Below are 13,495 nucleotides of genomic sequence, written 5' to 3' on the forward strand. Positions count from 1 at the left end.
CCTCTTCCTCTATCTATGCTTAAAGGAATGGTACTCCCTGGGTTTCAGACCCCCCGCTTCTTCCTCCACACACAGTCTCCTGAGGTGATACCACTGATATCCCAGTGACTACCACATTTCTATCTCTAACCCTGACTTCTCTCCTAACTTCCACACCCATCTACCAAAGCAGCTTTGGGACATCTTTAAGGTACCCTGCATCTCTAAATAGAAAACCCATCAACTTCTCTCAAAATTCTTGCTGCTTCTCCTGGGCATGATCATCCTCCACGCCCAGCACTTCAACATCATCTTCAAGTCCTCCTTTCCTCTTAGTCCCCCATTTAGACCCCAGTAATCTGTGAGATGTCCATGATACTCATGTCCAGAACACTACCTGAATCTATGTCTTAGACAAAGAACCACAGACCTTCCTAACTGAGTTACCTGTGGAAGGCAAGACTATTGCAGCACCTGGGTCCTTTTTACTGTGGGGTTTGGTTAAAAATGGCGTTCACTTGCTAACCCAAAAGCAGTGATTGAATCTGAAAGATGGATGGAGCTACTCTCTTACTCCTTCTATCCTAAAAAAAAAAAAAAAAAAAGGCACTTCCAGGGACAGCCTCATTGCCCCTAAGACAGAGGAGGTGTTCTGACCAGCTTAAAGGATGGGCTGAGGAGTTGAAGATTCCTCTTACCAGTTCTTTGCTGAAAAGGAAAGGGACGCTGGTTTTGCTGCAGACAGCCCAATTGATGAAATTCTGCACATGCTCAAACTGACGGTTGAGAACCATAATGCTCTGTAACTGCTGTTCCAGCTTCCGCTTTCTCTCATTAGTAATGCCCTGGGTATGGAGAGAAGACAGAGTCCCTGATCTTGTTCTTGAACTGCAGCCCACCTGCATGGGAAGACTGCTGGCCTATGTGTATCAGTGCGAACATTGATGGAATCAGATGAGATTGCACCCCTGCGAGGATGACAGCAGGACAGAGTACTGCCATGGGCTACTGATGGATGGGGAAGGGAGGGAGAGATGGGGGAGATTTTATACTAAAAAAAATATGGAATGGGCGATGAATGAGGAAATGAATTGATGTCTATGTCTCTTGAGCATAACTTAGACTGCTGGCCTATGTGTATCAGTGCGAACATTGATGGAATCAGATGAGATTGCACCCCTGTGAGGATGACAGCAGGACAGAGTACTGCCATGGGCTACTGATGGATGGGGAAGGGAGGGAGAGATGGGGGAGATTTTATACTAAAAAAAAATATGGAATGGGCGATGAATGAGGAAATGAATTGATGTCTATGTCTCTTGAGCATAACTTGCTAAAGAAAGTGAATTGTTTCATGTCTCTCTCTTCCAAGACTATAACCCTACAGTCTAGGATGGCAGCTAACTAAGAGCCATAGCATTGGTGGGAGTTCAAATTGTTTACCAGCCCTTAATGAACCACCCTCCAAAAATTAGACAAGGAGCAGAAGAGGGCTTCAGAAATTGCATATGTGAATTCCAGCCCACATGGCTCTGGGCCCTCAATCTAGTTTGATATGTGCCTGGTTTCTGACCCATTGAGATCACAGAACCCATCCATCTGATCCATCTGTCCACATATACCTCCAGCTCCTCTATGAGCCCATTGGCCTGTTTGTTCAGCTCATTCATCAGAACCATCTTGGCCATTTTAATTTGGTTTTCCACCTTCCTGTGCTGATGCTTCACCTCAAAAATCCTGTAAACACAATGGGACAAAACATAGTAAGCCCTTCCCTCATGGCCTATGAGGGCCAGGAGACAGCAAACATAAGAACCAACAAGTTGAAGGCTGCCTTTTGAGATCAGGGCCCAGAAGCAGCAAACATAAAGAAAAGAGAACCTTCCTCTACCATCCCACTCATTGTACAATCTAGCTCACTTGATCTAAGTGGGCCAATAGCCCAAAGTTCAGGTTGGTTTTCTCTAGGTAAACCTCAAGTCCACACCCAGGTTAACTCAGCAGCTCACCAGTTGGCAAAGCACTAGAGGAAGGACAGAGTGAGTACGAGTACGACTTCGTGTAAATTGTTGTCTTAAAAAGGAGGATGCTCCAATAAATGGTGCCATGAAGTAAAAAGAGCATGGGAAGAGACAGAAAGTAAACTAGTAGTTTCTGAGGGTTGGGGGTGTTGGGGGACATAGGGAGTGACTAAAAAAGGACATGGAGTTTATTTTAGGAGTGATGAAAATGTTCTAAAAGTAGACAGTAATTGCATTTCGTTGCACAATTCTATGAATATACTAAAAACCACTGAATTGTACATTTTAAGAAGGTGATTTTATGATATGTATATTATATCTCAGTAATTTCTTTTTTCTGTTTAAAAAAAGAAAAGAGCATGGGCTTTGAAGTCACCACAGACCTAGCTTCCAAACCCAGCCCAGTCACTGATTAGCTGTGTGATCCCAGATAAGTCGCCTAACCTCTACGAACTTCCTTATCAGTAAAATGGAGATAATCCCTGACTAAAAAAACTATAAGAATTGAACAAAATAATGCATGTTTGATGCCTAGCCCAGTGCCTACATGTGATGAGCTCTCAGTACCTACTAATTCCCCTTCCTTTGTAAAATGCCAATAATTTCCTATCATTTATAGATTTATATGGAAAACACTGGGTAATTCCCCTTCCTTTGTAAAATGCCAATAATTTCCTATCATTTATAGATTTATATGGAAAACACTGGGAAAGAGGCAATAAAGGGCAGATTGTCAGTTACTTGTTACACCCTTATAATAAACAGTGCTCTCACCCAGTATCTACTCTGTGCCCTTGTTCTCAAGCATCTACTTCTGGCTAGTTCATAAAGCATATACTCTGGCTGAGACTCACTCTGATCATTTTGACCTAGCTTGGCCTCAGTCACCAAGTGATGACCCTTCACTGGCCCTAAGACCTTTAAGGCCAGGATATATGCCTTCTAAGATGTATGCCCACATCTGCTTAACTGAATGTCCTCTTCATAAGCACTACATCTGATGGCCTGGTATTAGAACCCAGGATGTGAGGGGAAAGAGCGTTTCCAGCAGTGGCAAAGGACAGCCAGCCTGTGCTACCTGTCCTCAATTTGCTTAGCAGATGTCTGTAGACTGGATTTCTTATGTGCCACCTGTGTAGTCACACTTTCCAGTAGCATCCTCTGGTTTTGCAAAACTTCTTCAACATGTCTGCACCTAGGGGATGAGGCAGAGAAAAAGCTGAGGAGGGCTGAGTACTATTCTAAGCATGCCTGCAAGCAGGAATCCCCACAGTGCATTGTCTCAGCCAGGCCCATGGAGGCTGTAAATACACCTAGGGAAAGTCAAAGGTACTACAGGCTCTTGGCCCATTAGGCCTTTTCTGGAGAAGCCCCCCAACAGGAACAAAGAAAAACTTCAGCCCAGGAACTGTAGGTTGGCTTGGGCAGGGTGAGGATTTTGATGCACTGGGATCCTAGAGTTCTTACAAGTAAGGAGTCCAGAGTTTTCCCAAGCACCCTTCAGGCCAGCCAGCCCCACCTGTGTTCTTTGTGTTCCACCATTAGGCAGCTATGGCATGTGAGCACATCACAGGTCTCGCAGAAGAGCTTGAGCACTTCCTGTGTATGTAGAGGACAGTACAAGGTGAAGTCCCCAGAACCACCATTCACTCCTGCCAAAAAAGATGGAGAAAGTAGGCTTTTGTTGCCCAGGCAGACCTCTCAGTTAAGTTCTGCTGAGCAGCCCTCGGCCCTCAGTGGACCCTGTGGAGACTCAGAGCTTGGGGGAATTTGGTGCAAACAGGATATGCCTCTCTCTCAGCCAGTGAGGTTCCAGGGGCTCAAGGAAGAATTCAGATGTAGCCTGACTAGATTTTCCCAGCTGTCCAGATGCTGGCAAATCATTGAGCCCCAACAGCTCACCACTTCCCAGAGGCTGAGGAAGGTGCTTGCTACTGCTGCACGTGGATCTCCTGCAGGGTAACAAACCCTGCAAAATTAATCCAAACCTCTTCATTAATCAGGATTCTGTTATTATGGGACTGAAACTAGCTATCCAGCCCTGCTAAGCTCCAGGCTAGATCACATAGATCACAAACTCTGGTTTCTGTGGGTTTGGCAAATGTAAAACCCTTCCCACAATTCAAGGGCCTTGGGAAAAGACTTTCAGGAAGACTATCATTTAAAACAGATGGTGCTGGGCCGGCCCGTGGCTCACTTGGGAGAGTGTGGTGCTGATAACACCAAGTCAAGGGTTAAGATCCCCTTACTGGTCATCTTTTAAAAAATAAAAAAATAAAATAAATAAACAAAACAGATGGTGCTGGATGGACAAATGAATAGGCCCTGATCTAGACTGTTAAGTTAATCAAGTAACTAAATAGAAGTGAGGCATGATTGCTCTAAATAGAGGTGAAAGGTAGGGAACTCAGCTAGCTTCCACAATAATTCAGAACTATTCCACCCTGCACCTTCTAACCCACATACCCATCCAACCCACCCTGCACCACCTACCCCCACCCCTAACAGGGGGAGACTAGAGTGAGTCACCCCTTTTGAGTCTGAAGAAGGTCTCCTTCCTTTGGGAAAGACTCTGAGATCACTGCTACCTTCTCCCTCATCAGAGAAACAAGGTAAGGGAGCTATTTTCCAGGTATTTTAGGGTTCAGCATTGCTTTAGGGCATGAGAGTGGGTAGGGAGACGGGGAGTGGTACCTGGAGATCCCTTCTGAGCCCGAGGAAAGGGTGGGCCCCCAGGGGCAGGGCCGTGCTGGTGTTCCTCTGTGCAGGAGCTGCATAGCCAGCGATTGCAGTAGGTGCAGAGAATGTGTGCTGCCCTCTTTTCCTTGCACTCAGAGCAGTTCTGGAAGCAGAGAGTTCTGAAGTTAATCATTTGGGCCTGCCTCAACTAGTGACAAACGTTCTGGGTGACTGGGGTCCTACAGGGCTGTTCCTCCACTATTTTGGAGTACAGTCTATTCTGGACTGCTGCCTGAGATTAATGCGGGAGCTTGTAAAGGAAAGCACCCTTTGTGACTAAAAGAACAGTGGCTGCCTCAGGGGCTGTTTACATAAGTCCTGTGCTGAAGCTGAGGATACCCTGATGAATAAGCCAAAGATCTGCTTTCAAGACATGCACAGTCTGGACAGAGTGGTGCCCATTAAATGGGTAATGCTCTGATAAAAGGATGCAATGAATGCTAAGGAAGCAAAAGGAGGTTCCCAGGAACTCAGTCTAGGAGTGGCCAGGGAAGTGTTTGCAAAGCAGTCACATTTGAGTCGGATATTGAATGACAAGTGAGTTCACCAGGCAGACAAAGGAGAAAAATATTACAACAAAGAGAAAGCACAGGGGGGCCTGCCTGTGGCTCACTCAGGAGAGTGCGGTGCTGATAACACCAAGGCCACGGGTTCGAATCCCATATAGGGATGGCCGGTTGCTCACTGGGTGGGCGTGGTGCTGACAACACCAAGTCAAGGGTTAAGATCCCCTTACCGGTCATCTTTTAAAAAAAAAAAAAAGAGAAATCACAGAAAAAGCAGAAATTTCAACATGTCTTCAGAGAGGAGAAAGTCCCAGATGCGAAAGTACACAGAAAGATGATCTAATATAGCCAAGAAAGAGCAAGCACAGACCAACTTTCAGAGCTATGTTTCCACACCTGGGGTCTGCCCAGCCTGAGAGCACCTAGTCTTCACCTAGTCCAAATGTTCATTTATTTGGTCAGCAAATATCCTGTCAGGGCTGATATAAAACATCAGGAGAAGAGCAGAGTTGAGAAAAGTTGGTCTGTCTGTGCCTGAATCATACAGGCCACCAAACTGATGTGGATTCTGAAAGTTTTACTAATTAAACCATGAATTCTTTAAAGAAAGAGTATATGGTCTATCTCCCTAGCACCCAGCACAGAGCTTGGCACGTGTAAGACATTCAATAAGATTTAGATACAGCAACAAGTAAGTAAATTAGCAAATGAATAAAATGTAGAGGCAAGGATGCCTTAGTGAGAGAGGAACAGAAGGGGTACCAGTCGGTAAGTGACGTAAAATTTAAGAAACTCAGAAAAAGATGATAGTTGTTAAATACAGGCAAGATTAATAAGCCCATTTAATCTAGGCTAGTGTGTGAACTTCAACTCTGGGGCAAAAAAAAAAAAGGAAATAAAAGCCCTTACTGTTATGTTTTAGTAAGTGCTGTAGAGAGAGAAAAATACCTAGATACCGAGAGATTAAGTGGTTCTTAATATACCTTAAAAATTCATCTTCTGCTCAAAGCATTAACACTGAAAAAAAAGCCTGTAATTTTCACTTAATATAAAATCTCCACTTTGCCTTCCCCAACTCAAACATTTTTATGTTTTTCTGGGATGGAAGCATGAATGGATGAACTGATGATTAGGCAAATTGATGGAGGAGTAACAAGTCAGACAGAATGTGGGTGGATAGACAGACACGGACAGGGGCCTCACAGATTTCTGAAAAGAATCAGCTGCTTTTTTCCTTGTCCTGACTTACCCTGGCCATTTTGGGTTGCCCAGTAGAAAAACACTGCAGAAAAAAGTGTTCGGTTACATCCCTGGTAAGATACACTTGCTTACACCCAGGACAGGAGATGAGCTCTGGGGGGAAAAGAAAGACAGCAGAGTCAGGGCAACATGGCAGATTAAACATAAGGTCTAGACACAGGCTTTCTAATCCACAGCACCAAGATATGTGGCAATACCCACTTGTGCCAAAATGAGCTTTGTTTGATACCATAGCCTGCATTTATCATGTAGGTACTCTGAACATGACCCATTAGGGGCTTGCTCTACAGACCATCTGCTTTCGTCATACCCTTACCTTTACCTTGTCCTACCTTCCTCCTTTCCACATAAGCCATGCTACTACAGGTGCAACCCTGCTCCGGTTCTGACAATCAGCCTTCCTTCTACTCCCATTCCTCATTTCACATCCCTGAGAGCTTTGCTCCCAACACTGCCCAAGCTCCAGAGAGTCACTTAAGCCCAGGGCACAACTCCAGTCATTAAGGTTACCATGTAGCAGGAATACTTTAAAGATCTCAAAGCTAGAGCCTCCAGTAGGCTCTAGCCAAAGAAAGGCAAGGCCTCCCTGCCTGCTCATCTAGGAGATTTTTTTTTTTTTTCTTGGTATGGCCAATACCAAATCAGTCTGCCCCTGGGGCTCAGAGGTATTTTGCTGGGCTATTTCCATAGTCCATGTTGGGTATACCATATAAATGTACATTTCACGTATGAACAGCTTGAACTACTCTCCCCAGTGAAATGCAACAATCTCTAACACATTATTCAGTATAGTGGGCTTCTGAACAATACAAGAGCAACACAAGCAACATGCTGCAGACTACCGTGACTCTTTAGGCACACCCCAAGAGCAGTCAGCCCACTGGGAACAAGGAAATAAGTCTCCTGAGTAGGGCAAGGTACCTGTGTCCAGGGACAAGGATGACCTGGAAAGTGGCTGGCTATGGTAGTAAATGCAGCCATACCACCAGAGTCTTCTCTGCCTCATCGCATCAAAATAGAAAAGAATGCTATAATGGCAGTTACTCTAGACTCACAGTCAGACTAATGAAAGTCCAAATACCAGGTTTATCCACCCAATGACCTTGTCATTTAATGACCGGTCATTTAATCTCACTTAACTCCTCTGTGCCACAGTTTTTTCATATGTAAAATAGAAAGGAAAATAAGAATTGCTGTGAGGATTAAATTATAGTACTTGAGAAAGCACGTGGTCCTCCATGAATGTTGACTTTTTGTTTTGTTTTAGAGATGACCGGTAAGGGGATCTTAACCCTTGACTTGGTACTATCAGCACCACACTCTCCTGAGTGAGCCACAGGCTGGCCCCTTGAATGTTGACTTTTAATTCAAAAAAAAATTCCTCACATCCCTTTCATGGTAAGGCAGTAATTTCAATTATCAAGTCTCCCTGGTGATGAAAGTCAGATAGTCTGAGTGGTGAGTTGAAAAAATCACCACAAATTCTTCCCCTCCCTGAATCCATGTCCTTGCAATCCTACCATCAAAAGGCTGGATTCTCTACCCTTTGAATCTAAGCTGGCCTCATGACCTGCTTTTGCAAAATGGATGCAGCAAAACTGACAACAAGTTCCAAGCCTAGACCTCAAGTGGTTTTATATGACTCAGCTCTTACTCTTAGAGCTCTAATATGGCCATGTGAAAAATCTAACCTGGGGTTTAGACTGCTGGTAGCTGAGAGACCATGCTGAGAGAGGTCTCAGTTGTCTCAGGCATCCCACTTGAAGCTGTCATAAACCAGTTAGTCCCAACTGACCCAACAACTGAACACAGAACACAGATTAGTGAAGCCCAGCCAAGACCAGAAGAACCACCCAGATAATCCCAGCCCAAATTGCCAACCTGTAGAATCATAAACTAAATAAAGTTTAGTTGTTTTAACCACTAAGTTCTAGGGTGGCTAATTAGGCAGTAAAAGCTAACTGATACATCCTGGAAAAATCAAAATCCACAAAATCATGTAAAATAATAGTTTAATATATCTCCCCCCAAAAAAGAAAAACTCCCCCAGTCTCTGTCAGAGCCATGGGCTTTAATGACAGAACTCCATCTGGAATTTCCTGGATATTGTTCTGCCTGTCAAGAACAGTGGCCAGAGGTGGAGAAGGATGCTCTCCCCAGGTGACATCATCCAGGGGAATTGGGTGATTGTCTCTCCTTTCTACATGGCTCACCCTAAGGAAAACCTCCTCATCTACCCCCATGACACAAGTCTTGCTCCAATTACTGAAAATAACTTACACAAGACTTCCAACTCCTTGGCACTAGATGCCCAAACATTAGTCATATTAACATAGCCTCATTAGCAGAATGAAAAAAGAGAAAGAACTGAGTAGGTCAGACAAGTCTTCATCATTACATCCTCTACCTCCCTTAGGCTTAAAGCCAAAATTCAAGGTACTCCCAAATTGGCCTTATCTCTCTCTAGTCTCATTTCCAGCTTCATCTGCCACACACTCTATGTCTTTGCCATGCCAAATCTCTATCTCCTGAATACATCAAACCTTTGCATGACTCTGTGTCTATGAACATGCTGTTCCCTCTTCCTGAAATACTCTTCCTTGCTCCCTTCCTTTTCAGATAAACTTCTATTCATCCTTTCAAACTATTCAAATCTTCCACCTTTAAGAAGGAAGGTTAATTTCCCCCAGAATGAGTTAATTAGTTCCTTTTCTGGGTTTCCACAGCACCCTGAACATCCTTTTAGTATAACAAATACCACATTACATTTTAACTATCTATTCATATATCCCGCATACAAAAATAATCCACAATTTGTAATAAAGGATATTACCTAATTTTTAGCAGGTTAAACCATTACATTTCTTTTAGGTTTCTGTATTCCATGTGTATTCCTTGCACTCACAGCAACTGAAAATAGTAAGAAGCCACCTGGAAGTTTTCTGATGAGCGAAAAAAGCCATTCCAGGATGACAAAGGAGAGCAGAGGTGTGGTACCTGGGAAAGGCTGTGAATTGGGAGATGTGAGATCCAGGCCCAGGGCTGGAACTATTTGACTGGGTAACCTTGGGCAAGTCACCCCCTTTCTCTAAACCTTATTTTCTATCATTAAAATGAGGGGAATAGGAATAGCAGGGAAGTATGGATTATTCAACCCTTTCACTCTGCCTGTAGCCAGGCTTCAGAAATATTACCTTGGGCAAGATGGGAAGGGAGAGACAGCCAAATGGCAACCTGGCTGTCATCCTTGTCACAAAATTGGGGACAAACCTTGTAGCTGAGGGGAGGCCTGGATTTAAAAGATGATCCTCTGAAGAGGGACTTCTGCAGTAGAAAGCAGAGATGGAGAATCTTCATGATGGTGCAAGCACTGTAACAGGGAGACTGCAGGTCCCAGAGTGGACAGAGGACATGTGCTCTCTTTGTGTCACAACACCTTTGTCCAGAAATTCTTCTCTTCCCCTCTGAAAGTCCCTAATTCCCATCAAGCTGTGTCAACCTTGAGATTTTTTTTTAAGAGGATTCCCTATCTTTCAATGAAGATACCAACACAAGGTTTTATTTTAGATAATTGGAATACATGAACTCTTAGGGCTGTGGATGTATATAAAATAACCAAACATCTACTTAAAATATATAACATTAATTTAGTTGTGAATACATATTTAAATCCCATCATACATAAAATATTATTTAGATATAGTGCTTTTTTCCCATTTGAATTATTCAAGCAACAGTCTTGTGCTTTTATTTCACATACAGGAACATCTATTCAGAGAAATACAGAGCCACAATCCCAAGACCACATGACTATCTTCAGAAGAGGTGGGGCTCCTGCTTCCAGAATAAGGAAGTTACAGGCACCAGAGGTCCTCCTGGGAGCGTAGGAGCTTAGGAGAGCAGCTGTGAAAGCTGAGGACGTTCGGTTCATCTGTCACAAGAACAAACACTTCTAGTCCCCTAGAGGGGTGGGACAAGTTTACGTCTGTTTACCACCACTCTCTGAACCAGGCAGTTTACATGTGCTATCTCATTTAATCATCGAACTGTCTCTGAGAGATAAGCATTATGCCCATTTTAAAGTTGGAGAGACTGAAGTTCCAAGAAGTTGTCACCCATAAAAGTTCATAAAAGGCAGGAGCAGAACTACAATTGGAACCCGAGTCTGCTTCTAAAACCTATGACCCTTCCACTATGCTATATATCTCTCTCATTCACTTATAAATAAACAAGATAATTTTATTTCAATTAACAAGATAATTTGATTATAAATAAAATATTCCATAATAATAATCAGACTCTGATAATGACCTGGACCCAGCTCTGGACTCTGGGAATTCAGAAGGAACTGGGAGCCAGCCCCAGCTATGCTTAAAGTTTTAAGAAATATGATCTTTGAGAAAAGGCAAGCGAAATGGAGTTTCTCTGCCTGGAGAAAATAAATCTGGAGGCAGTTTCATTCTATAGAGCAGTGGTTCTCAAACTTTGCTACAAATTTGAATCATAAGGGGAGCTTTAAACATCCTAATGTTCAGTCTACATCCATACCAATTAAGTGAGAGTTTCAGAAGGTGGGATCCAGACACTAGCATTTTTTAAAACTCCCCAGGGGATTACAATGTACAACCAAGTTTGAGGACCAGCACCTTAGAAAGAGCACTCCCTTCCCTTGTGTCTGGCCCCTGTATCATGTAGCTGAGAAAGGCAGGCTCACCCAGTTTTAAAAAGAGGCTCCAAGAAGTTAAGAAAAACTCAATGTAGCTGTGGTATATTGCCTCTCTGGCAGAGAAAAGGGCAGATTCCCTGTAGAGAGAGCACTCTGATATCCAGGTACCCTGTGATTTTAAAAAGAGGCTCCAAGAAGTTAAGAAAAACTCAATGTAGCTGTGGTATATTGCCTCTCCGGCAGAGAAAAGGGCAGATTCCCTGTAGAGAGAGCACTCTGATATCCAGGTACCCTGTGAGTTGGTGCTGAGTTGGAGGACAGATTTTATCTTCCTGGATTTCCAGTTCAACTGAAGGACCCATAAGCAGCCTTAGGGTGTAGCCAGGTTTGGCACTACAATGACTGTTACTGGGACCCAGAGAGTGGGCTGAGCCTAGGACTTAGTGAGGCAGCAAGGAAGGAGGGTTAGATTGGGGCAGACATGAACAGCAGGACCAAGGCAACCTGGGCAACAGGGGAGAGAAATCCCAAGGATGTTTCAGAAAGCTGGCATTGGGTTAGCTCAGGCCACCAAGTGAGGACACATCCACCCCAGGTGCAGAAGGCTGAGCCCAGTACTAAACAACCCTCTGAGGGGTTAGGAAGCCCTTCATGCCACAGCTCCTATCCAGGGCTCCATGAAACTTTGCAGCTGGGGCCCAAGCTCTGACCCTGACAAAGCAGTGTCATCTGCTGGAGCAGCCTAACGTTCCTCTGCCAGTTCCCACCTGCAGAACCAAAGCTGGATAGACCTCTACTGTTCACCTAGCCAATTCTCTACCACACAGATGGTGACACAGAGGCCACAAGAGAGGGAAGCACTTAACTAAAAACCACATAGTCCTTGTAAAACATAGATAGTACCTCGAACCACTGAGCAGTTCCTGATTTACCTCTGCAGCCAGAGGTAAGACACCCTAACTCCCGAAGCCTCTGTCAGGCACTAAGCAAGGAGAAAAAAAAAACAAACAAACAGAGGTTGTAACCTCTGGCAGGCTGGCCAGCCTCACTAACCATTCCTGCCCTTCTACCCAGAGCAGCCCACGTATACTGAGCATCAGCTAAGGCTCCCATCACACAGCCCGAAGCCTTCCTCTAGCCCATAACTCAGAGCAGTACCACCTTTGAGAAAAATGCTGTTCCCACTTCCCAGAAAGCCAATACCTGCTAGAAAGACAGATTTTGATACAAGTCACTCCTAAGGTGACTGCTGCTCCTATTCCTCGCTGCCAGCAGGCTTACCTGTAGCCCTGCTGCCCTGTGATTAGAGCAACACCTGGGAGAGAAGTCAGAGGAGCGACAGGTGAGACCACCACAGGTCCCAGAGGATGGCTCTTACCAAGCGCCCAGGAGCACCCACCCTGCAAGCTGCAGCCAGCCAAGCTGCAGGGCCTAAGCCTTGGGGAATGGGTACTGGGTGGGGTAGCAGGAGTAGTCTGGATCCTCTCCTCCTTTCTCTGATGCATCCTCAGCCAGGGCTGCATTTCTCTAGCTCACCTGAGATGCTCCTGCAAGAAAAGGCTTGGTTGACTCCTCCTGTTCCTGTTTATCTCCAAGGCTCTGCAGCAATTTTCCCAAACTGAACAGCAAGAGGGAGACCTCAAGGAGGCGACTCTCTTCCTAGCTGCATCTCCTTCCTAATCCTCTGGGCGCCTTGGAACAGAAGCTCAGAAGGAAGAAAACGAGATTTTCAACTTTCAGGAACTAGCTCTGTCGCCCTCTGCACGGCTCAGGAGGCCATCACTCTCAGCCTTTTAGACCTCGATCCAAAAATCCTTCAGCCCTCCATGTTCCCCAAAATGACAGAGCTCATGGGTGGCTGGAACCTGCCCCGATCCGGCAGCTCATTTAAATAGAGCTCATCACAACAACAGTGTTGGTGGAGAAGTGAGTAGCTGCAGGGCCCTGGGGACCCCCTGTTTATACGTAGGAAGAATGATGCAATCTGGGTATCAAAATAGCAATCCAGAATGGAATAACAGGCTCACGCAGCAGCGGTGCCTGCACAGCCAGAGCTCAAGTTGACACACTCTGTCAGCCCCACACTGCTGCAGCACGCAGATGCCAGGCACACATTCTCACCGCATCCTTTTAGAAAACAGCAGGAGCCCAAGATATCCTCCCTTGCCCCCGGCAATCAAGGAGGGTGTTGGGGGGGGGGGCTTCGACAGACATTAAAATCTGTCTCCTACACACTCACCTGCTCCTGCCACTTCACCTGAAGTCCTTATCCTGTGACGTCACAGTCAGTTGCCATAGTGACCAATTGTCCGTCACAAGCAGAG

The 13,495-nt window shown here is 45.0% G+C and overlaps 1 protein-coding gene across 2 annotated transcripts in view; it reads right to left on the reverse strand.

The window, feature by feature from the left end:
- Positions 1 to 13,136, reverse strand: part of TRIM66 (tripartite motif containing 66) — a 38,609-nt gene extending 25,473 nt beyond the window's left edge. The window contains exons 1-7 of one of the 2 annotated variants that reach the window (XM_008567775.1): positions 12,708 to 13,136; positions 6,495 to 6,598; positions 4,695 to 4,842; positions 3,520 to 3,652; positions 3,079 to 3,195; positions 1,602 to 1,716; positions 678 to 824 (exon numbers count right to left, since the gene is read on the reverse strand). In XM_008567775.1, coding sequence (XP_008565997.1) covers positions 678 to 824; positions 1,602 to 1,716; positions 3,079 to 3,195; positions 3,520 to 3,652; positions 4,695 to 4,842; positions 6,495 to 6,503 — 669 coding nt within the window. In that variant the 5' untranslated portion in view covers positions 6,504 to 6,598; positions 12,708 to 13,136. Of the gene's footprint in view, positions 1 to 677; positions 825 to 1,601; positions 1,717 to 3,078; positions 3,196 to 3,519; positions 3,653 to 4,694; positions 4,843 to 6,494; positions 6,599 to 12,707 lie in introns of those variants that run through there. The other variant, XM_008567776.1, reaches the window with a different exon arrangement.
- Positions 13,137 to 13,495: the final 359 nt, after the last annotated feature.

This window comes from Galeopterus variegatus, unplaced genomic scaffold, assembly GCF_000696425.1.
Source record: "Galeopterus variegatus unplaced genomic scaffold, G_variegatus-3.0.2 Scaffold344, whole genome shotgun sequence".
Classification (NCBI taxonomy): Eukaryota; Metazoa; Chordata; class Mammalia; order Dermoptera; family Cynocephalidae; genus Galeopterus; species Galeopterus variegatus.